The sequence below is a fragment of the Schistocerca gregaria genome, chromosome 1 (assembly GCF_023897955.1).
Source record: "Schistocerca gregaria isolate iqSchGreg1 chromosome 1, iqSchGreg1.2, whole genome shotgun sequence".
NCBI lineage: Eukaryota > Metazoa > Arthropoda > Insecta > Orthoptera > Acrididae > Schistocerca > Schistocerca gregaria.
This window is the reverse complement of record NC_064920.1, coordinates 599,000,270-599,025,603: the sequence shown is the minus strand read 5'-3', so window position 1 is coordinate 599,025,603 and position 25,334 is coordinate 599,000,270. Positions and strand designations below refer to the sequence as shown.

The following is a 25,334-nucleotide window of genomic DNA, read 5'->3' as shown; positions in this document are numbered from 1 at the left end:
CATTCAGTAAGTAATGCAACGCATTCTTTTCTGAAAGTAAGTCGATTTTATTCAGGATTTCTGTACACTTGGCTACAAGAACCCATTTTTTCATATAGTCGCCATTCAATGCGATGGGCCTTATGCCTGCTTCCCGTGGAGTGCATTCTTCATTGGGCCACAGAGAGGGAAGTCGAAGATGCGAGATACCGACTGTAGAATGGATGAGGAAGAACAGTTTAGTGAAGTTTTGTGAGCTCCTTTCGAGTGTGCAGACGTGTTTGAGGCTTTGCGTTGACTAGGAGAAGTTCATTTGCGTTTTTGTGGCGACGAGTAAACTGAGGTCATTTCTTCAATTTCCCGAGAGTGTGAGCGGCCGGCCGACATGCGGGAGATCGGACTGGTTTGCGCGACTCGTTGCGAGTTGACTGACGCCTCGCCCAACTGCTCACCGTGCTTTTGTTCACTGCCAGGTCCTCGTAGATATTCTGCAAGCGCCTACGCATATCTGCGATGCTCTGATTTTCCGCCAAAAGAATGAAATGTTTCTGCTTGGAGCGCACCGCTGTCACCGACCGCATTTTGAAGGCTACGTACAGCGCTGCCATCCATCGGAACTTCATGAATCTATAGTGGCTGAAGCAGGAATATTCCCCAATGTCCCACGACAAATTCCGCGTTATTTCAGCTGAAATTAGAAGAGAAAGAAATGTGTTGCATTACTTATTGAGCGCCCCTCGCATATACATGTTACTATTGGTTTCTGCTGTTGCACCAGTAACGTTTATTATGAATGCAGTAGCATTTATCTCCTTTACTGTAATGAAAAGCAGTTATGCTCACTATATTTGCAGTATTCATTATCATCCGATTACGTCGACACAAAGTGATGTGATTGATTCCAAATTCTGTAACACCATTAACGGACGTATTAACTGACGAAGTCAGGGCGTCACGGACGGAGGTTTCCCCGCTCAGGTGGAATGTCGATGTGGTTCACCTAGATGTTGCATCGTCAACTTCATTAAGTGACCTTTGATGCTGCCATTGTCGATCCTAGAATACTCTGCATATTCTGAATTAGCTAAGGCAGGAACGTTTACAATGACTGAAGATATTAAGGTAGCGATATCGTGTCAGCATGTTATGTGGGAATGGGAGATCAGATGTCCCTAGGTTACAGTGTAAAAGACGATGACAATATGTGCATTTTCGTAAACTACACCCAAACGTGTTCATACAAACCACAACACAAACGCCCTTGAGTTTGCAGCTTGGGCTAACTCCCCTATGATGGGCCAGCTTCGCGCAACTCGATTAGGAGTGTGAACTATGCTTTGCACCTTTTGGTGTATCTTCCAGGCAGAAGGGCAGGGAAGTCGAACACCATGTGAACAGCAGGTTGTACGTTGGAACACAGTATGAGGAGATAACTATATTTGAAAGCCAAAACTAAGAACGGTTTCTGTTAAATACTAATAAATAGGAGCAGTAGCCAAGGACAAGGACCCATTGGCATCCTCTGAGTATATTTCTTTTAATTTGATAACTATAATATGCTACAAACAAGTTTGAGGCAGGGAATGAGATTTTCACTCTGCAGTGGAGTGTGCGCTGATGTGAAACTTCCTCTCAGATTAAAACTGTGTGCCGGACCGAGACTCAAGTTTAAGGCACAACTGAATGACTTAACTATCTATGCCAAACAACAGCAGAGCGCTGTCGAAGCCTCACGTTAGTTTAATACTAGTTTTCGGTGCTGGTTAAACCTCGCTCGAGTGTAGAATAATCCGCAATTTCATGGTAACAATTTTTTATACGCAGTAGAATGGTTGCATAATATTATGTAAGTCCTGTTAGAGATCAAAAAAGTCATCCATTGTAAATGAAGGACTTCGATGGCATCTGTAAAGGACGCTTCTACTGTTACCTCCCGGGTTAGCAAAGTCAGATTTGTTACAATTTTTGTTCGAATAAAGTGTCCTTTACTGTGAGAACACAGAGTAATATTGTTCAGGAAGCTGGCTCAACGATAATTCGAGGGGATGTGAGTTTCATGACCGCAGATGTCTTAATACGCATAGCATATAGCGTGCAGATGGTTGAATAACATTCGCCGAGGTATATTACTATGATTCTAATTGAAAAATTTCGTAATAGGCACCAAAATAAAAAATAGCGTTCGGAAATAATAGCAGTCCTTAAGCATAAATTCACACTCAGAATTCTAACCATTGCCATTGCTGCATTTAAGTTGACTTGCTTGGAAGATGTATCAACATATCTAATACGTACTCAAGAGATCATTACAATGTTTGCATAGACATCATAAATGTATCGTTTATTTTCGAAGCCATGCGTGTATCTTCCAGCCTTACAGTTTATTATTTACAGCAATGACTCCAACTCCTTCTGCCAGCGACCAGAGTACAAGCTATCCTCAAGTTTATGTAAAGATTCATGTTCATCAATCCCTCTCATGATGACAAGTTTATATCGGCTTGCCGCCGTCACAACCGAAAATCTCTGTAGGACCGACTTTTGGATATATTCAGCTGTTTTTAGGTGACATTTACCGGCAAACATGATTCAGTTTTTTTAAATAATATTGTAAAACAGCTTACATCGAAGAGCAAGGCAACGGCTTGTATGTATACCCTACAAATACTTCAAGTTCACACTGTCATTCCTCTGTCACATGAAATAATTGTAGCTGATTTTGATAATGTAGTTAGTCTTGCTTTTTTGGTGGTGCAATGCACAGATGAACATATGAGTAATAACAATCCTGATTATAATGAAAATGTAAGAACAGCTTCACAAAAAACTGATGAATAAAATGTGTATAGCATTTAAATGTCAGACGGCGGTGCTGTACCTAGTCGGGAACATTTAATGTAGAAACAAGTTATAATAAGTCGTATGACATTTATGGTTGCTTGCAAATTTATTTTTTACGCTCACTGTTGCTCCTGCAGGCGCTCCCTAAAAAGGCGAATGTCAAAATAAAGCTAACTGCTTGCATTTTCAGATCATATAGATACATTTTCCATCATAGTGCTGACGTATGATAATCTATTACATCTTTTGATATGTGGCTACCAATGAAATGAGCAATTAAATAACAAGAGGCGGGGCGAAATAGCAATTTGTCACATAACGTGGCCGCAGCAGCTGACGGCTCACCGTACAGAGAGAAAATTTTGCCAGCCTGACTGATAGTTGTGCACACGGCCGAACAAACGACTGAACGATTTCATTTTTATGCACAGTATTTTGGCGTGACGTCTGACAACTTACATTTTCTGTTCCTCGCGTTAGCTGTGTCGAACTTAAGATTTGATAATAGTATCAATGCCGAGGTGGTTTTCTAATGTTCAGACAAACGATCGGATGCCTTCTCAAGAAGGCTGTTGTACGTATTCTGCAGAATGAATATGTACACTGCTTACAACAAAGATAGTATCTACAGAGCAAAATCTATATATGAAAAGAAATCTCAAAACTTCATCCTCATTGATTCATTAGTTGTTTTAGAGAGTTCCCATTAATGAAATACTCACAGAATGCTTTGATAATGACCTCATCATTGACCTTTTTTTTTTTGAATACCTATTTTCTTCAGCCAGATAATATCTCTGCCGGTAAGCCGTGTTAAATAATGTACAAGGACACCACAATTACATCAGTTACTCAAAACAGGTTTTTAATACAAATATATTTTTCGTGTATTTACAGACACTAACATACACACTGAGCAATACCATGAGATGTTCAGCTTGAAGCTCCGCTCACATTATCGAATACACCAAGGAACTTCCTGGACGCTTACTGAAGGCTGTCTTTTAAAGTCTCTAGTACTCTCACTTCTATGGTACCATCTAGAGACCTCACAGACGTAAAATGGATGAACCGCAGCCCGCAGCGGGAAATAACAGCTCTGAGATGTTACGGTCGCGTGTGAAACAGGAGGATCGGTCGCACGGGGAGAAGCGGAAGGCTCGTACTGCCTTATTGGCTCGTAACAGGAGGGCGGTAAGTTTTCCACGTCAGTACACACATTGTAAAAAATTACAGGCCATTTAGACAGTTAAGGATGATAACTTCTTTATGTCAGTTGGAGCGATTCCAGTATTTGTAGTCCAACACAAACGCTTATACTCGCAGGGCCACATCATGCATGAGTTAGGAACTTCTCACATAACATCGAGTTTGCTAGTTTCCTGAATATAATGTCGCAAGACGGATATTAATAAACACTACATATTTCTTAATTTTTATTATAAATCACGGTTTTCTAGAAGTAACTGATTTTCATCTGTAAGTCAGCATGCAGACTGTAAATGACATTCGGTAAGTTTTAACAGTTACCATATTGTGTCCTGTTTGTTATAATTTTTATAATACTCATGTCTGTTCTAGATATCTTGGGAGCTATGTACCTCGTCTTCTGAGTGTTACGAATCGCTGCCTACTCGTTGTCATCATTTCCTAGTTCTGCCAGACTAACATGAACCAACATTTCACTACCGTGAGGGACTGATAAGATTCTACTCACGGTTTAGTGAATAGAACACTATTCGTATACCAAGAGACATCGTGACACAGCAACATTCCACGAACTGTATTTTGATAGCAATTTCTTAGCAAAATGTTAGCAGTTGGAGCATTGTTGGCAACGTTCGACACCAGTATCGTAGCAAACTAAGACACAAAATCGTAGTAATGTAAAAGGAAAATCTCATTTTTATTTTCAGTGTGTTGATAAATAATCTGTTCGTATAATTTTATCTTCTTAAATACCCATTAATTATTATTAGCCATATTCAGAACATAAAACGTTTTTGTATTTAGTTAGTTAGGTAGTTAGTTAAATATTACATAGACCATTTGAGCGATTCTTTTATTGAAATGATGAGGAACAAGTCAGTTTATATGATATGCATACCTGCTTAATGTTAACATTAATGAACAAATTATTATTTAGTGCTACTCATGCAACTACTCTTAAAAACTAGGTTTTTCTTGCTTTTTCAATTTTTTTGGCAGCCTACCAGTTTTCAAACAGAAATTTGTCCATGATATAGAAGTCACTCTTGCGACATCAGTTTAGATCAGTTTTAAAACTTGCTTGTCTTCCTGTCAGACGTTTTATCTTATTGGGCAAATGATCAGAAATTTTTTTGCTGTATATTGAGCTCCTTTCTCAGCCACTGAGAGCTATATAAAGGATAATAAAGCTCATATTTTGCTCTTGTGTTGCAGGTATAAACATCACTGTTCTTTTCAAATTGTGATACATTATTAATAACGAATTTAATTAGCTACTATATTTATTGTGATGGCACAATTTAAGTGTCTAACTCCTTGAAGAAATAACTACATGTTGTCTGTGAGTGAACACCACATATCATTCTTACTGCTCGCATTTGTGCAATCAATCCTCTCTTTCTAATTGATTAACTATTCTAGAAAATTATTCCGTACGACGCTACTGAGTGTGAAATAGGCAAAATATGTCAGGAGGTTGATACGTTTGGTTCTAAGATTAGCAATTCAATGAAGAGCTAAAGTAACTGAATGTAATTGTTTGCGAAGTTCAGTAATTAGCAGCAGTAGGGCAAAGAGAGCATCACCCCTCTCTGAAATGCTGCCAGATTTATTCAAAATCGTGGCTCCAAGATGGCGGCCATATATGTGGAAGTGTCGCAATGACTTAATGGTGGGAAGTTCAAATTATGGTAGAAAAACAGGTCAGTCAGGCTACCTCCACTAATAGCGCAATTAGACAAACAGAATTAGAAGCACTGTCTTAGAGATGAGATAAAGGCTGGAATGTTTCGTTAATTCATGATATCCTACAGCTGATGGTCTGGAGATGCCCTAAAGCCACAATTTCAAGTGTGAGAAAGCACCCCGCCAGTCTGAACCAGAGGAGGATCGTCTGCTTGGACTTGTCTCTGAACACTCGAACAAAGAACACATCACGTGACTATCATACGTCACAGAACTTCCTGTAGGTACCTAGCCCCCATCTTGTTCAACCTAGTCTGTAGAGGCTCCTACACCCTACATAAAGGATTTCTTGTGACACTCTGTTGTCTTCTAACTTCTTGTGAATGGAGCATTCTGATTGGTTTACTGAATTTACCAGCCAAACTTCTGCTGCTGCCAATGCGAGAGCACCGTCCGCCATTTTCGGATACAGACAATTACGAGACTTTCATGAACAAAACTATTTTGTACAGATAGAAAAAAAAACCACACAGCAGTCTTACTGTACTGACAGTTAAACCCTGTAAAAGAGATCCACAAATCTTGAAATACGGAAACTACAGCCAAAGACACTTCCTCAATTACACTGCTCTGCTACTGTTGAGGGAAGATTGAATTTTTGACCGTGAAACTGATCTCCAACCAGGCTCTATCACCATATACCATATCGATGTACTAAATACAATTCGTATCCTCGATCATACGAAATCATCACTTTCACATCTTACATATAGTTACCGACCACCAGACACTCGTACATATACTGTGAAGACACACAGATCCTGAAAAACGTAAGCAGATGCACCATTTATAGTCCTCCGCAGCACTAGATATTTCCCATGACCTCGCTTGGTCATCCTTTGCGACGAATGCCTAGGATCAACTGCCCACAGCACAGACTTGCATGAAGTGCGATCAGAACGCCTCCAGCAGACCACAGTCACTCTCCAAACTGGTGTACAACGGCTTGGCTGGTTCAACTGGCGCAAAGGTGTTACTGTTTCCAGCTCTGGCCTGCTTGTTTGATTACTGCCGTGCTTTCTATAGCTAGGTCAAGACTCTGGGATTACAAGAACATATGTATTTTCACATGGTTTTCCAGAAGATCATATCATTTGCATGACAGTTCTCGATATCAACCACATAATGTACCATCGATAACTTGTACATTATAATCCCGAAGATAAAAAGTGGGAATTATATCTCTGGAAGTCTCAAACTTTATGCGAGATGCAGTGAGGTGGACGTCCTGCAAACCACTCAGTAAGTATAAACTTATTTCGCTTGTGAATATCTTTACGCAAAAACTCGAAAAAATAGAGGAAACCACTAGTTTCACTCGTATTTTTTAATGAATACCTATGCCAATGATACAACATATTGCAAATCATCCTTGTACCTTACAAAGTCAGCTAAGGTATTCTCATGTTTAGGAAAGCAGGAAATGTCGCTTCCACCTGTTTCTCACCATATAGACGCACACAACACAGATCAAAAAAATGGTTCAAATGGCTCTGAGCACTATGGGACTTAACATCTATGGTCATCAGTCCCCTAGAATATATAACTACTTAAACCTAACAAACTTAAGGACAGCGCACAACATCCAAACACAGATCACAATCGATGTTCTCTCAACCAAATAAAGACAAGAAATGTGGAGAAGTCAACCGGTCAGTCTACAAAAGAGGGGATAACTGTCCAGCACAAACACACGTCCATATTAAATAATCTCAAAATTCCTTGGAATACACATACGATCAAGAAGGCTGGCCAGCACAGGCTGAGTATTAGTTAGCTGTTCGCCCGCCTAGAGGGCGACATTCTTATACTACTTCTACATATTCATCTATGCGAACCAATGAAAAGTAAATGACAGAAGGTACATTTTATTCCTTTCCGTCCTAGTGATGACAGGACCATAGAAAGAGTGATTACTTCTACATCTCTCTACTTTGATACCTGCAGCCAAAGCGGCTAAATGATCAATGCTTCGTCTACGTGTCACAGTCTACAGCGTGGAGCGTGGGCGGAATTGCGCAAAGCATAAGGCAGTTTCCTCTAGTTCGTGCATAAAGACGTCCGCTGCTATCGGAGGGAAAGGGGATGTCATTGTCACTCTGTTCATAATATTTACCAAACCAGCTTAAGTAGGGAGATGATAAACACAACCGCATCAGGTAGTATTGGCCCTTCATGATGGCAACCGTCCTATTTTTACGTTGAAGAGAGACTTTATGCAAAAGCTGATAAATACACTCCTGGAAATTGAAATAAGAACACCGTGAATTCATTGTCCCAGGAAGGGGAAACTTTAATGACATATTCCTGGGGTCAGATACATCACATGCTCACACTGACAGAACCACAGGCACATAGACACAGGCAACAGAGCATGCACAATGTCGGCACTAGTACAGTGTATATCCACCTTTCGCAGCAATGCAGGCTGCTATTATCCCATGGAGACGATCGTAGAGATGCTGCATGTAGTCCTCTGGAACGGCTTGCCAAGCCATTTCCACCTGGCGCCTCAGTTGGACCAGCGTTCGTGCTGGACGTGCAGACCGCGTGAGACGACGCTTCATCCAGTCCCAAACATGCTCAATGCAGGACAGATCCGGAGATCTTGCTAGCACGGGATACATGCGGACGTGCATTGTCCTGTTGGAACAGCAAGTTCCCTTGCCGGTCTAGGAATGGTAGAACGATGGGTTCGATGACGGTTTGGATGTACCGTGCACTATTCAGTGTCCCCTCGACGATCACCAGAGGTGTACGGCTAGTGTAGGAGATCGCTCCCCACACCATGATGCTGGGTGTTGGCCCTGTGTGCCTCGGTCGTATGCAGTCCTGATTGTGGCGCTCACCTGCACGGCGCCAAACACGCATACGACTATCATTGGCACCAAGGCAGAAGCGACTCTCATCGCTGAAGACGACACGTCTCCATTCGTCCCTCCATTCACGCCTGTCGCGACACCACTGGAGGCGGGCTGCACGATGTTGGGGCGTGAGCGGAAGACGGCCTAACGGTGTGCGGGACCGTAGCCCAGCTTCATGGAGACGGTTGCGAATGGTCCTCGCCGACACCCCAGGAGCAACAGTGTCCCTAATTTGCTGGGAAGTGGCGGTGCGGTCCCCTAGGGCACTGCGTAGGATCCTACGGTCTTGGCGTGCATCCGCGCGTCGCTGTGTTCCGGGCCCAGATCGACGGGCACGTGCACCTTCCGCCGACCACTGGCGACAACATCGATGTACTGTGGAGACCTCACGCCCCACGTGTTGAGCAATTCGGCGGTACGTCCACCCGGCCTCTCGCATGCCCACTATACGCCCTTGCTCAAAGTCCGTCAACTGCACATACGGTTCACGTCCACGCTGTCGCGGCATGCTACCAGTGTTAAAGACTGCAATGGAGCTCCGTATGCCACGGCAAACTGGCTGACACTGACGGCGGCGGTGCACAAATGCTGCGCAGCTAGCGCCATTCGACGGCCAACACCGCGGTTCCTGGTGTGTCCGCTGTGCCATGCGTGTGATCATTGCTTGTACAGCCCTCTCGCAGTGTCCGGAGCAAGTATGGTGGGCCTGACACACAGGTGTCAATGTGTTCTTTTTTCCATTTCCAGGAGTGTATACCAGGCATTTTCGATAGGGCTCATGTCTGGAGAACATGCTGACCACTCTAGTCGAGCGATGTCGTTATGCTGAAGGAAGTCATTCACAAGATGTGCACGATAGGGGCGCGAATTGTCGCCCATGAAGATGAATGCCTCACCAATATGCTGCCGATATGGTTGGACTATCGGTCGGAGGATGACATTCACGTATCGTACACCAGCAGCGTACGTGTGCCCCACAGAATGCCACTCCAAAACAGCAGGGAACCTCCGTCTTGCTGCACTCGCTGGACAGTGTGTCTAAGGAGTTCAGCCTGACCGGATTGCCTCTAAACACGTCTCCGACGACTGTCTGGTTGAAGGTATGTGCGACACTCATCGGTGAAGAGAACGTCTTGCCAATCCTAAGCGGTCCATTCGGCATGTTGTCGGGCCCCTGTGTACCGCGCTGTATGGTGTCATGGTTGCAATAGTGGATCTCCCCGTAGACGTCGCGAGTGAAGTTGCGCGTCATGCAGCCAATAGCGCACATTTTGAGTCGTAACACGACGTTCTGTGTCTGCACGAAAAGATTATTCAACATGGTGGCGTTGCTGTCAGCGGTCATCTACTGCAGTAGTAGCCCTTGGGTGGCCTTGGGTTCCCTGCTGTTTTGGAGTGGCATTCTGTGGGGCACACGTACGCTGCTGGTGTACGATACGTGAATGTCATCCTCCGACCGATAGTCCAACCATATCGGCAGCATATTGGTGAGGCATTCATCTTCATGGGCGACAATTCGCGCCCCTATCGTGCACATCTTGTGAATGACTTCCTTCAGCATAACGACATCGCTCGACTAGAGTGGTCAGCATGTTCTCCAGACATGAGCCCTATCGAAAATGCCTGGTATACACTCCTGGAAATGGAAAAAAGAACACATTGACACCGGTGTGTCAGACCCACCATACTTGCTCCGGACACTGCGAGAGGGCTGTACAAGCAATGATCACACGCATGGCACAGCGGACACACCAGGAACCGCGGTGTTGGCCGTCGAATGGCGCTAGCTGCGCAGCATTTGTGCACCGCCGCCGTCAGTGTCAGCCAGTTTGCTGTGGCATACGGAGCTCCATCGCAGTCTTTAACACTGGTAGCATGCCGCGACAGCGTGGACGTGAACCGTATGTGCAGTTGAGGGACTTTGAGCGAGGGCGTATAGTGGGCATGCGGGAGGCCGGGTGGACGTACCGCCGAATTGCTCAACACGTGGGGCGTGAGGTCTCCACAGTACATCGGTGATCGATGTTGTCGCCAGTGGTCGGCGGAAGGTGCACGTGCCCGTCGACCTGGGACCGGACCGCAGCGACGCACGGATGCACGCCAAGACCGTAGGATCCTACGCAGTGCCCTAGGGGACCGCACCGCCAGTTCCCAGCAAATTAGGGACACTGTTGCTCCTGGGGTATCGGCGAGGACCATTCGCAACCGTCTCCATGAAGCTGGGCTACGGTCCCGCACACCGTTAGGCCGTCTTCCGCTCACGCCCCAACATCGTGCAGCCCGCCTCCAGTGGTGTCGCGACAGGCGTGAATGGCGGGACGAATGGAGACGTGTCGTCTTCAGCGATGAGAGTCGCTTCTGCTTTGGTGCCAATGATGGTCGTATGCGTGTTTGGCGCCGTGCAGGTGAGCGCCACAATCAGGACTGCATACGACCGAGGCACACAGGGCCAACACTCGGCATAATGGTGTGGGGAGCGATCTCCTACACTGGCCGTACACCTCTGGTGATCGTCGAGGGGACACTGAATAGTGCACGGTACATCCAAACCGTCATCGAACCCATCGTTCTACCATTCCCAGACCGGCAAAGGAACTTGCTGTTCCAACAGGACAATGCACGTCCGCATGTATCCCGTGCCACCCAACGTGCTCTAGAAGGTGTAAGTCAACTACCCTGGCCAGCAAGATCTCTGGATCTGTCCCCCATTGAGCATGTTTGGGACTGGATGAAGCGTCGTCTCACGCGGTCTGCACGTCCAGCACGAACGCTGGTCCAACTGAGGCGCCAGGTGGAAATGGCATGGCAAGCCGTTCCAGAGGACTACATCCAGCATCTCTACGATCGTCTCCATGGGATAATAGCAGCCTGCATTGCTGCGAAATGTGGATATACACTGTACTAGTGCCGACATTGTGCATGCTCTGTTGCCTGTGTCTATGTGCCTGTGGTTCTGTCAGTGTGATCATGTGATGTATCTGACCCCAGGAATGTGTCAATAAAGTTTCCCCTTCCTGGGACAATGAATTCTCGGTGTTCTTATTTCAATTTCCAGGAGTGTATATTGAAAAGGGCTGTTTATGAATGACGTGACCCACCAACCACTCTGGGGGATCTACGACGAATCGTCCTTGAGGAGTGGGATAATCTGGACCAACTGTGCATTGATGAACTTGTGGATAGTTTTCTACGACGAACACAGGCATGCATCAATGCAACAGGACGTGCTCCTGGGTATTATAAGCACGTGTGTGTACTGCAATCTGGACCACCACCTCTGAAGGTCTCGCTGTATTGTGGTACAACATGCAATGTGTGGCTTTCATGAGCAATAAAAACGGTGGAAATGATGTTTATGTTGACCTCTATTAATTAATTATTAGTTAAGTCGGGTGATGCTGAGGGAGTTAGATTAGGAAATGATACACTTAAAGTAGTAAAGGAGTTTTGCGATTTGGGAAGTAAAATAACTGATGACGGTAGAAGTAGAGAGGATCTAAAATGTAGACTGGCAATGGCAAGGAAAGCGTTTCTTAAGATGACGAATTTGTTAACATCGAGTATTGATTTAATTGTCAGGAAGTCGTTTCTGAAAATATTTGTACGGAATGTAGCCATGTATGGAAGTGAAACATGGACGATAAATAGCTTCGACAAGAAGAGAATAGAAGCTTTCGAAATGTGGTGCTACAGAAGAATGCTGAAGATAAGATGGGTTTATCACATAAGTAATGAGGAGGTATTGAGTAGAACTGGGGAGAAGAGGAGCTTGTGGCACAACTTGACTAGAAGAAGGGATCGGTTGGTAGGACATGTTCTGAGACATCGAGGGATCACCAATTTAGTATTGGAGGGCAGCGTGGAGGGTAAAAATCGTAGAGGGAGACAAAGAGATGAATACACTAAACAGATTCAGAAGGACGTAGGTTGCAGTAGGTACTGGGAGATGAAGAAGCTTGCACAGGATAGAGTAGCATGGAGAGCTGCATCAAACCAGTCTCAGGACTGAAGACCACAACAACAACAACAATTCCAATTTTCTGTGCAAGTTCCGGTACTCTCGGAACCGAGGTGACTCAAAACTTTTTTTGATAGGTGTTTATTATGAAACACAGCGCCGCTGACGGTTTTCGCGGAAGCTGCTTGACAGCTACGACAGCTATCACATACCACACAGGCATTACACTGGACACAATAACGTCGTCGGTTGGCGCGAACTTAACATAATATTCTGCAAGGTCTTCGTCTGTGAAAACGCATGGCTGTATTGCTCAAATACTATTAGAGTGGTGGAATGTACTTACGGGCAGCGGCTTGTTGTTGGAGTCGAGCATGGTGTCGCAGAGCGCGAGGCGGCCGTCGCGCAGCACCTGCTGCAGCAGCAGGCTGTAGGCGCCGAGCGCGCGCTCGCGGCCGAAGTAGCGGCTGTGCTGCAGCAGCGTCAGAGTCACCGCCTCGCCCGCCTCCGCCGCGCGCGCTAGTGGCCACTCGAAGTGCTGCAACAAAAAACAAAAAAAAAAGGTTCAAATGGCTCTGAGCACTATTAGACTTAATCTGGGGTCATCGTTTCCCTAGAATTTAGAACTACTTAAAACTAACTAACCTAAGGACATCACAAACATCCATGCCCGAGGCAGGATTCGAACCTGCGACCGTAGCGATCGTGCGGTTCCAGGCTGAAGCGCCTAGAACCGCTCGGTCACAGCTACCGGCGAAGTGCTGCGACAACCACCAAGTTTTCACTTGTGGCGTCTGGTGAAGCCTGCGATGACAGTGTGGTAGAAGCTCACTCTCTCGTCAGCCTCCTCTTCCCGCCACTAGTCACCTGAATTGCTGCAACCAACACTTGCTCGTAATGAGAAGCAGCGCTTAATACGTGATAGTATTTTCCAACTCAGTTGCTGCGGAATTAAACTGACTGGCCAGCCTATGCTCCGCGAGCCACTGTCCATTGCAACTGCTGTAACAAGCAACGTGCACTGACTGGTAAGGAGGGAGAAACGTCTCACCAGGTTGGCATTTTCTAAGTACCAAGCTACAATAGCGTCTGCACCATCCACCTGATATTTACAAAAAACGAAAAAAAAACCATTTCTATCTGCTAAGCAGAAGGAAGAATTTGATGAAGTCTGCAGTTCTCAGATACTGGCTACTGAAACGGAACATTATACTGCGCAAAAGATTAGCCACATTAATTTTTAATTGTTCGAGTAGGTGGTATGGTACATGGGAACATAATAAAGTGTAATATGCTGGAGTAAGCTTCGGCGGCCAGAATCTATTTCAGTTGCATAGCTCACTAGGAGAAAACAACAAGTGCCACAACCTGATTTTCCAGAAACTTCGCCCAGTGGAAGAGAGGTCAAAATAATCGAACCCGTGTCTCGGCTAATCTGTAGATACTCGAAAGTTTCGAGAAAACGACGACCAAAGTTTCCGCCGTTATTTCTATGCCTTCAGTCACACTGAGGTGGTGCGGTGGCTACCGTCGCGGATCCACACTTTCGCACCCCGCGTTGTTAACACGATTTTTTAAAATTGCATTTTATTGAACTTCTTTTATTTACCCATGTTTGAAGAAAGTTAACTATACAAACGTTTCGTATCAAATTGGAGGACAGAAGACAGTTATATTTACTGTGAAATTACAACTGCGTTTCACGGTGTTATACATTTATTGTATTTGTGTATACAGTATTTCAAGCGTTACAACATTTATACTTTCTCATACTCTTATATTTCATTCTTATGTCAATTCTTATATTATTTTTTACATTCTTCAGGAAGATTTGGGATTTGGTACATTTACTTGGATAATACTGATCGTATAAATATTCGAAACACAGATATTTTGAATACCATGAGCATTGTGCAAGCGCCTGTTTTCGAAAAAATGATCCGTACTGCGTGGTTTGCCTCGAAATTATTGGCATTGCGCGAAATCTTCAGCAATGTTAACGACTTTTCTTTCCCAAGTGAGATTCATACCAAGAAATATCTCTGTGGTAAGGTATACCACAGCGACATTTCTTTGTGTGAATCTCACTTGGGAAAGAAAAGTCGTTAACATTGCTTTAAGATAATTGGGGTTCAATTGTTCTCGATTTACAGTATGTGACAACAATAACAGTAAACTGAGTGAGTGAGTGAAAAGCAAACGAGAAACATCCCTTATTTTTAGTGAGACATTATCTGTCTTCCGCAATGGTTTAAGTTTCGCCTAACTTCTAGCAGAAAGTATTGGGTAGCAGCTAGTAGACCTCGCTGGCTTCTAAATGATTTGCACTAATTACGGCCAGGATGCATTGTGCAGTGAGATGGCAGGGGTCACGGCACTGGAGAAAGGGGGAGGGGGTAGAGGAGACACGGGGGTGGGGGTGGGGGGGGGGGGGGCTCTGCTGCAACATCAGCAGTGTAGGGCGACCCCTGACCTTCCCCTCAGGGCCGGCCACCAGATGCACCGCGCACAACGAAAAAATAAAAGAGGGCGTGGAAAGGAAATGAATGGAAGCGGAAGACCAGAATGCAAATGAAGAAGCACTAGCGCGTAGCTGGGGTTCCTCATCCGCCCTACAAAATCCACCAATGTATCAGCAAAGAGTTTCCACCCGCGAATTTCGACATCTCCAGATTATTTCCTCGTCTTCTGCGATGTTATATAAAATTTTTGGACTGTTAATTGAATTTATTTTGGAGTCTTTGTACTTATAACCCCCGTGAGTGCTAGACATAGATTCTATGTTCAGGGGAAAGAGACTCACTCTTAGTGTCTGTCGTTTGCCACCCCTTACATCGCAGCCTGTTCTTCAACAGCTCCGATAATATTTACATAAACATTTCATAATATTATCTACTTGTATACTAATTTCAACCTTAAATTAATATTTTCATCAGATAATACGAGATAATATTTCATATCAGTAGTGCATCCGTCATTGGCATGTACACCAAAGGGAACGGCCGTAGAAAAACCTATTGAAAACTATTAACAAATGTTTAACATTATCTTTCACATAAAACAGAAACTGTATTTTCTCAAAACTTGAAATGAGGCTCGTCAATACCTTGCTGAGATGTAACTTTAAAAAAATAATAAAAATAGCACTGGTTAAATGTTCTTGTGAGATTCAAAAGCGCATAATATTAGTTAAAAACTGAATGTCTTCCAGAAATAAAATTCACGTACTCACGTGCAGGCACAAGTTAGGGCACACTCCACTCTCTCCCCATTTTAAAAACACTAACAAAAATTATTACATATGTATATACTATACAGGGTGGTCCATTGATCGTGACCGGGCCAAATATATCACGAAATAAGCATGGGAAAAAACTACAAAGAGCGAAACTCGTCTAGCTTGAAGGGGGAAACCAGATGACGCTATGGTTGCCCCGCTAGATGGCGCTGCCATAGGTCAAACGGATCTCAACTGCATTTTTTAAATGGGAACCCCATTTTTTATTACATATTCGTGTAGTATGTACAGAAATATGAATGTTTTAGTTGGATCACTTTTTTCGCTTTGTGATAGATAGCGCTGTAATAGTACATCACGTATCACGTAACATTCCGCCAGTGCCGACGGTATTTGCTTCGTGATACATTACCCATGTTAAAATAGGCCGTTTACCAATTGCGGAAAAGGTCGATATCGTGTTGATGTATGGCTATTGTGATCAAAATGCCCAAAGGGCGTGTGCTATGTATGCTGCTCGGTATCCTGGGCGACATCATCCAAGTGTCCGGACCGTTCGCCGGACAGTTGCGTTATTTAAGGAAACAGGAAGTGTTCAGCCACATGTGAAACGTCAACCACGACCTGCAACAAATGATGATGCCCAAGTAGGTGTTTTAGCTGCTGTCTCGGCTATTCCGCACACCAGTAGCAAACAAATTGGGCGAGAATCGGGAATCTCAAAAACGTCGGTGTTGAGAATGCTACATAAACATCAGTTGCACCCGTACCATATTTCTATGCACCAGAAATTGCATGGCGACGACTTTGTACTTTGTGTACAGTTCTGCCACTGGGCACAAGAGAAATTACCGGACGATGACAGGTTTTTTGCACGCGTTCTATTTAGCGACGAAGCGTCATTCACCAACGGCGGTAACGTAAACCGGCAAAATATGCACTATAGGGCAACGGAAAATCCACGATGGCTTCGACGTGTGGAACATCAGCGACCTTGGCGGGTTAATGTATGGTGCGGCACTATGGGAGGAGGATAATTGGCCCCCATTTTATCGATGGCAATGTACATGGTGCAATGTATGCTGATTTCCTACATAATGTTCTACCTACGTTACTACAAGATGTTTCAATGCTTGACAGAAAGGCGATGTACTTCCAACATGATGGATGTCCGACACATAGCTCGCATGCGGTTGAAGCGGTATTGAATAGTATATTTCATGACAGATGGATTGATCGTCGAAGCACCATACCATGGCCCGCACGTTCACCGAATATGAAGGCCCCGGATTTCTTTCTGTGGGGAAAGTTGAAAGATATTTGCTATCGTGGTCCACCGACAACGCCTGACAACATGCGTCAGCACATTGTCAATGCATGTACGAACATTACGGAAGGAGAACTACTCGCTATTGAGAGGAATGTCGTTACACTGCCAAATGCACTGAGGTTGACGGACATTATTTTGAGAATTTATTGTGTTAATGTGGTATTTACAGGTAATCACGCTGTAACAGCATGCGTTCTGAGAAATGATAAGTTCACAAAGTTATATGTATCACATTGGAACAACAGAAATGAAACGTTCAAACGTATCTACGTTCTGTAGTTTAATTTAAAAAACCTACCCGTTACCAAATGTTCGCCTAAAATTGTGAGCCATATGTTTGTGACTATTACAGCGCCATCTATCACAAAGCAAAAAAAGTGGTCCAACTAAAACATTCATATTTGTTTACGTGCTACACGAATATTTAATAAAAAATAGGGGTTCCTATTTTAAAAAACGCAGTTGGTATCCGTTTGACCTATGGCAGCGCCATCTAGCGGGCCAACCATAGCGTCATCAGGTTTCCCCCTACAAGCTAGACAAGTTTCGTTCTTTGTAATTTTTTCGTTTGACGCTTATTTCGTGAGATATTTGGCCAGGTCACGGAACGCAGTGCTGGATCCCAACGGCCTCGTATCACTAGCAATCGAGATGACAGGCATCTTATCCGCATGGCTGTAACGGATCGTGCAGCCACGTCTCGATCCCTGAGTCAACAGATGGAGACGTTTGCAAGACAACAACCCTGCAGTTCGACGACGTTTGGAGCAGCAGCATGGACTATCAGCTCGGAGACCATGGCTGCGGTTAAAAATGGTTCAAATGGCTCTGAGCACTATGGGACTTAACATCTGAGGTCATCAGTACCCTAGAACTTAGAACTACTTAAATCTAACCAACCTAAGGACATCACACACATCCATGCACGAGGCAGGATTCGAACCTGCGACCGTAGCGGTCGCGCAGTTCCAGACTGAGGCTGCGGTTACCCTTGACGCTGCATCACAGACTGGAGCGCCTGCGATGGTGTACTCAAGGACGAACCTGGGTGCACGAATGGCAAAACGTCATTTTTTCGGATGGATCCAGGTTCTGTTTACAGCATCATGATGGTCGCATCCGTGTATGGCGACATCGCTGTAAACGCACATTTGAAGCGTGTATTCGTCATCGCCATACTGGCGTATGACCCGGCGTGATGGTGTGGGGGGTGCCATTGGTTACACGTCTCGGTCACCTCTTGTTCGCATTGACGGGACTTTGAACAGACATTTCAGACGTGTTACGACCCGTGGCTCTACCCTTCATTCGATCCCTGCGAAACCCTACATTTCAGCAGGATAATGCACGACCGCATGTTGGAGGTCCTGTACGGGCCTTTCTGGATACAGAAAATGTTCGACTGCTGCCCTGGCCAGCACATTCTCCAGATCTCTCATCACCAATTGAAAACACCTGGTCAATGGTGGCCGAGCAACTAGTTCGTCACAATACGCCAGTCACTACTCTTGATGAACTGTGGTATCGTGTTGAAGCTGCATGTACCTGTACATGCCATCCAAGCACTGTTTGAGTCAATGCTCAGGCGTATCAAGGCCGTTATTACGGCCAGAGGTGGTTGTTCTGGATTTCTCAGGATCTATGCACCCAAATTGCGTGAAAATGTAATCACATGTCAGTTCTAGTATAATATATTTGTCCAATGAACACCCGTTTATCATCTGCATTTCTTCTTGGTGTAGCAATTTTAATGGCCAATAGTGTATTAAATATTTTTATTACCTCTGCTGAGGACTTTTTGCAGCCATTGTTTGTGTTTCTGAAGTTATATGATAAACTCGGGAGTGCCACAATGGTTTCTTATTAATATTCTGTGCAACCTTCAAATGTTTCGATTTCTTGATGTAACTGGTTCTTTAACGACCTGAATTCACCTTTTTAGTTGTGTTTCTTGCTCTCTTTTATAGTTCTGCGTTATTATTGATCGTGACTAAATGTTATTATTATTTCAAGACTCCAGTGGGCTTATGTGTACCAGAAGTATGTATTATTGAAGTAAAAGTTGTTTAACTCATTTTGTGAGCCAGAAGCTTACTTCTCATTAATCTCACGGAGATTGCTTAGCTTTTGAACTGAGTAAATGTTGGGAAATCGTATGCTTGTTATTTTGGTAGAAGACTTTTTTGCTAATATCCTGGTCAAAATTATTCCAGGCATCTGCACCTGCCTTCTATCTATCACATACCTTTTTCCATTTCACTTCACTGATACTCACTATATTTAGTTTAAGCTTTTGCTTTTCCATTTTCAGATTTTTAGTTTCTCTACTACGTTCACACTTGCGACATTCCATGCCGTGACCCAAAGAACGTTACCCTTTCGTTTGTTATTGCATCTTCTTCTCATGCCCACCTCCTCCTTCGCAGTCCGCTTCCCTCCCCCGGAGATTCGGATTGGGAGTAATCCGGAGTATTTTGCCAATGGAGGAAACATCATCACAATTTATCAATTACATATCACATCTCATGTGGATACACTTTATGTGTCTTTATTGAAGTGGTTCCCATTGCCTTTCGCATCCTCATGCCGTTGGTCACTGCTGATTCTTCCATGTTTTATGAGCAGTATTCCACTCCAGGGGCAAGAGTGTGCTCTGAAACTCTGTCTGCTTCCCCGCCATCTTTGATAAGGCCGTTGGGAGAACAAGAGTGACTTCTCTGCCAGAGATCTTTGGCCATCATTGCTAATTTTTTTTTCAAAATGTAACCAGTGGCTACGTTCGAACCCGAAACCTTTGATTACTAGTCAAAGACACTACACCCAGATCACGGCTACCAGTATTTGGTTTGACTATTATTGAACACAAGGGTTTGCCTTCATTTCCTGCGCTCAGATAGAAAATGTGTGCTGATAAATACGAACCAGTGATTTCTGACTGAACCTGTTGGAATAGTGGTGGTGCTGATCAATGAAAGAAATTTTATGTTTTTCATTATAAAAAAATATCTGCTCTCCAAATGAAAATAAAGGCTGATAAGTTAACTGTGATTTTAGTGCACGTGTAAAAATGAGATTTGTTGTGTGAAAATGTAAATAAAATTTATAAATAGGCCGAAAAAGAGCTCCTCCGACAAACTTTTAGAGGCGATAGCATGGGCAAACGCAGAAAAAAAAAACGTGGCCTCTAAAATACATACCTTAAGGGCTATGAGCACTTGTTGAGTAGAAGAGAGGTATTTCAAAGCAACAAAGGTAAACATATCTCAGTACTTTTACATCTGTACACAGGCCCCTACGAAAAACTAGGTTCTTCCACGTCTGAATGAAAGTCAATGGCCGTGCTTTTTTTCTGTTGTGAAGGTATTTTCACATAAACAAAAGTAACTGGGATAGCAAATCTAATAAATCATAATTACGTTAGGTCTATTACTCTGTAACGAACCATCGAAGACTGCAGGCCACATATACCAAAATACTCAGAAAACAATCCTTAGGAAACGCAGAAATTTTGTCGGTGCAGTTCTAGTTTACCCTGTATAGACATAACGTGCTATTATCATGTGGTAATTCGACCAACTTAACAATGTCGAAAACGGGATCGTCAATGAAAGCCAGTATTCAACGCTGAAATCGTTAATTACGTGAACATAACACGACTAGAGGTCGAAGTGAACTATCCTTTACAGCAATGATGCCAAACTGTTTAACTTACCTGGGTCACACTGGGAGATGACGAGTATTTTTGGACAGCACTTAATATACTTAACATTATTAACGTAACTGCTGACAGTTTACCATAGCATTATATAAATGAAATTTCATCGATTTTTTGTTTTGTGAACACTTCTTGGGCCTCACTGATACTCGTGTTGCGCTGCATGCAGCTTGCGGGCCACGGGTTAGACATCCCTGTTCTAAAAGGATAGTGTTTCTATTCGTACAGAATTTTGATGTTACTAGATTAAGTCTGTATTTTTTTAACATTAAAGTTCCAGAATTGGCAATCGTTAGATTGCAATTAGTACTGGGAGATGACAATGGAATTTAGGAATTAAATACAGCAAGTATTTTACAAGGAAACAATAAGTTACGTGGCGCATTATAATTTGGACAATGGACATCATATTGATGGCAAATATTTTAAATTTTTTGCCAATTCATGTCATTCTAGATTACAATCAATCGGAACTGTTCGGTGAGGGTCGATGAACCTATAGGAGAAGCAATATAATGAACCAATCTCCTTAGGAAACTATGATTTCTAAATTCTTGGAAAGATAGAACTAGAACAAATACTCACCAGATGTCATGAAATCCGAAGGAACTTTGTGATTCTACTGAAAGATATAAGTTCTCTACCTGTAAAAACTGCCACTAATATGATCATTGTCTCGTGAACCAAGATCTCGCATAAGACAGTGGAGGATTTTCAAAGAAGGATTTTATCTCTGTTTCAGTTCAGTCATACACTCTGCAAGATTCATCGGCTCAACCTGTAATTCTACTTCGTTCCATCCTCATTAAGCATCAGATGCTGTGTCGTTTACTTAATGCTAACAACGTTTCCACAATCACTACTCGATGTGATCTATTTTCCTGAATACGGTAAGTATTATTCTCTAAAAATGTCGATCAGTTGGAATTGATGACATCCCTTCCCCTGGGTTACTCTACATATACTGGACAAAATTATATGAACACCCAGCTAAGTATGCGGCATCCAAAAAAGTCTGTGTTGTTCTTCTAATTCAGCTATTTAATTATTTAATAGTGTAACAGGATAGCAGGCTCGTACAACCAATGTTTGTGAAAACTGGAACATCAAAAACGAAACAGCAGAAACAGCTGTATGTTGTGGATTAACTACATGATAATATACAAAGGGCGTTCAAAAGGTTTTACACAGTCGCCTTTTTTTTTATAGGAGGAGAATGAATTTTTTTGTGAACGTACTTGGAACATTTAGCTATAAGTTGGTGTATAAAAGTATTTTCTTTTATTTACAGGTGAGCCATAATGGACCGTGAAGTAGATGTCAGGAAGCAGATATAAGGTTGCGACAACTGTCAGTGATGGAGTTCCTCTTCAAGACCGGCGATGACTCTGCCACATAGATTCACAGGAAGTTGCTCCCTGTTCATGGGAAGGACACAATGGATCGCAGCAGAGGTTTAAAGAAAGTGATTTCTCTCTACTGGAGAATCCACGATGCGGTAGACCCTCGCACACATTCTTCCTCATTGTTTTCATTTCTCTTGTCAATAATATAGGCACCCAACGTGCACAGATTTTTCTGTACCCTAGTGATAGTACCAGTGATACCACACTATTCAATGACAAACGAATCATTTCAGCAAACTGTCGTGTCGTCACACATCTGTCATTTTGGATGATTTGATCAATGGTCTCCTTACTCACATGACTCACTGCCGTCGATGGTTTACCGCATCATGGATTGTCCAGTAGAGAGAAATCACCTTCTTTAAACCTCTGCGACCACCGCTGGATACTGCTGCGACCCACTGTGTCCTCCCTATAAACAGGGAGCAATTTCCTGTGTATCGATGTGGCAGAGTCATCACCGGTCTTGAAGAGAACTCCATCACCAACCTTTGTCGCAACCTGACATCTACTTCACGGTCCATTGCGGCTCACTTGTAAACAAAAGAAAATACTTTGTATACCAACTTATAGCTAATGTTCCAAGTATGTTCACAAAAAATTTCATTCTTCTCCTGCAAAAAATTAAGAAAAATTGGAGGCGACTGTGCAAAATTTTTTGAACGACCTTTGTACAAATCCTTAGAACTGCGGCTTATGATCTTTGAAAACTGAGCCATTGTGTGAAGCCGCGACGTAAGCTTCTAAATGTCACCACATGGTTTCAAATTTCTCCATTTATTCCTGAGGATTCTGTCGCCATGTGGTTCCTGTGAGAGTCCAAATAGCGTCCTTAATGGTTGCTGAAGGATTATAATGAATATGTTGCCATCCAACGAAACCCTGCTATGTTATGTGAGTGAGAGTCAGGAGAACGTTCGGGTCAGGGAGCAGTGGTACCCGTCTAGCTTCGAAGCAGGTTTACAGTTCTCACTCCGCATGTAACTACATATTTTTCTGCTGTAATACAACATGCATCTTTCTCTGAGAGAGGGACAGTACATAGGAATATAAAATTTCCCAAACTGAGCTCAGTGCATAGGTATCGGAAGAGCACGTTATGTATAGTGAACTTTCAGTCTCTCTTCTTTTACTGGCTGTTCACCACCCCGCTCAACAACACAGGCTTCTAGACTGCACGTACCATTTTACATTCTGTCGCGTACCTAAACATCGCTCTGGGGGATGTTAAAGTGAGACGTCTGAAAATGCTACGTTTTCGACTCAATGCGCCAGCGACAGCGTTCACGTGACTATTACGGTGTGAGAAGCTTTTGGTTACTGAAGCGAGAGCACACGTGCAACTAGTACAGTCCGCAAAAATCTGCGTCAAAATACCGACGAAAACAGGTCCGTATCTGTCGGACAGCTCGACTTTCTCAGATAGTGTTGTGTTTGAATCTTTACGGAACCATAACAGTCATGGGGACACAGCGGTTGTCGCAATGAATGGTTCAGAACCCCCACATAGCTGCATGCAAACTTCTTGTACACAGTGGTTCTATGATCAACGCGACTAGGCATGTGCTGAATGGTTAAGAGTGTTACGGTGTGGAACACCGTTTTCCCAAAGAACTGTTGCTGTTTCCGTACTGATTAACATACTGAATTTGCACCCTTTGACTTCAACCAGGCACTCTGGCATTAGCTTTCATGTTCGATGACTCTTCGTTTCCCAACACTGCTGTATGATTGACCTATTTCACAAGGCAGAGTGCAACTCACCGTACAAGCACAAAAAAAGTTCAAATGTGTGTGAAATCTTATGGGACTTAACTGCTAAGGTCATCAGTCCCTAAGCTTACACACTACTTAACCTAAATTATCCTAAGGGCAAACACACACACCCATGCCCGAGGGAGGACTCGAACCTCCGTCGGGATCAGCCGCACAGTCCATGACTGCAGCGCCTTAGACCGGTCTGCTAATCCTGCGCGGCTGTACAAGCACCAATCATTCTAAAAACTTAATCACTTTTGTTGGTTCACTGTTAGACTCATTCTTAAAGTTCATTCGAATTATCCTCTCTGTATGTTGGCATACATTAGTGTATACATTGCGAAAGGGAATCGTCACACATTAGCCACACAGCACTAGGTGCCTAAGGTACTTGTACATTACACCATTTCTCTCCGTGAAGACGACATGAATGAGTTGGTTAGGAAGTACGCAATCAGTTTACAGTACTATAAACTTGATTTCTTTCACTATCCACCACGTTAACTATAAACGAAATTTCAGGTAGGAAGAAGTAAGGTACCATTTTCCGCTTTTTTAGATTAGATTAGATTAGATTAGTTTTTCGTTCCATAGATCCGTGATGACGAGATCCTCGTGGGTGTGGAACATGTCAATTTTTTAATGCTGAAATAACAATACTAATAGTATGGATATATACAATACATCATTTGCTTCTACTAAAAAATTCGGCAATGGAGTAGAAGGAGCTAGTAAGTCTTTCAGGCTCCTTTTAAACTGATCTTCATTTGTTACTAACGTTTTTATGTTTGTTGACAAGTTATTTAAAATGAGTGATCCTGAGTAGTGGACCTCTTTTTGAACAAAATTAAGTGCTTTTTAGTCCTTGTGCAGATCATTTTTGTTCCTGATATTGTATGTATGAATTGAGGTGTTTGTTGGAAAAAGCGATATATTATTTAGGACAAATTTCATTAAGGAGTAAATATACTGAGAGGCAGTAGTTAGTATACCCAATTCTTTGAAGAGGTTCCTATAGGACATTTGTGAATTTACTCCACAAATAATACGTATTACATGCTTTTGGACTCTGAAAACTTTTGTTAGACTTGAAGAGTTATCCCAAAATATTATACCATATGACATTATGGAATGAAAGTAGACTAAGTATGCAAGCTTTTTCATTTTTATGTTGCCTACGTCTGCTAACACTCGAATTGCAAATACAGATTTGTTAAGGCGTTTCTGCAGTTCTGTGGTATGCTCCTCCCAACTGAATTTATTATCAAGTTGTAATCCCAGGAATTTAAG

General features: G+C 43.3%; 1 protein-coding gene across 1 annotated transcript in view; it reads right to left on the bottom strand.

The window, feature by feature from the left end:
- Window positions 1–25,334, bottom strand: part of LOC126363426 (otoferlin-like) — a 609,055-nt gene that overhangs the window by 13,750 nt on the left and 569,971 nt on the right. The window contains exon 3 of the mRNA XM_050007966.1: window positions 12,944–13,135. Coding sequence (XP_049863923.1) covers window positions 12,944–13,135 — 192 coding nt within the window. The remainder of the gene's footprint in view (window positions 1–12,943; window positions 13,136–25,334) is intronic.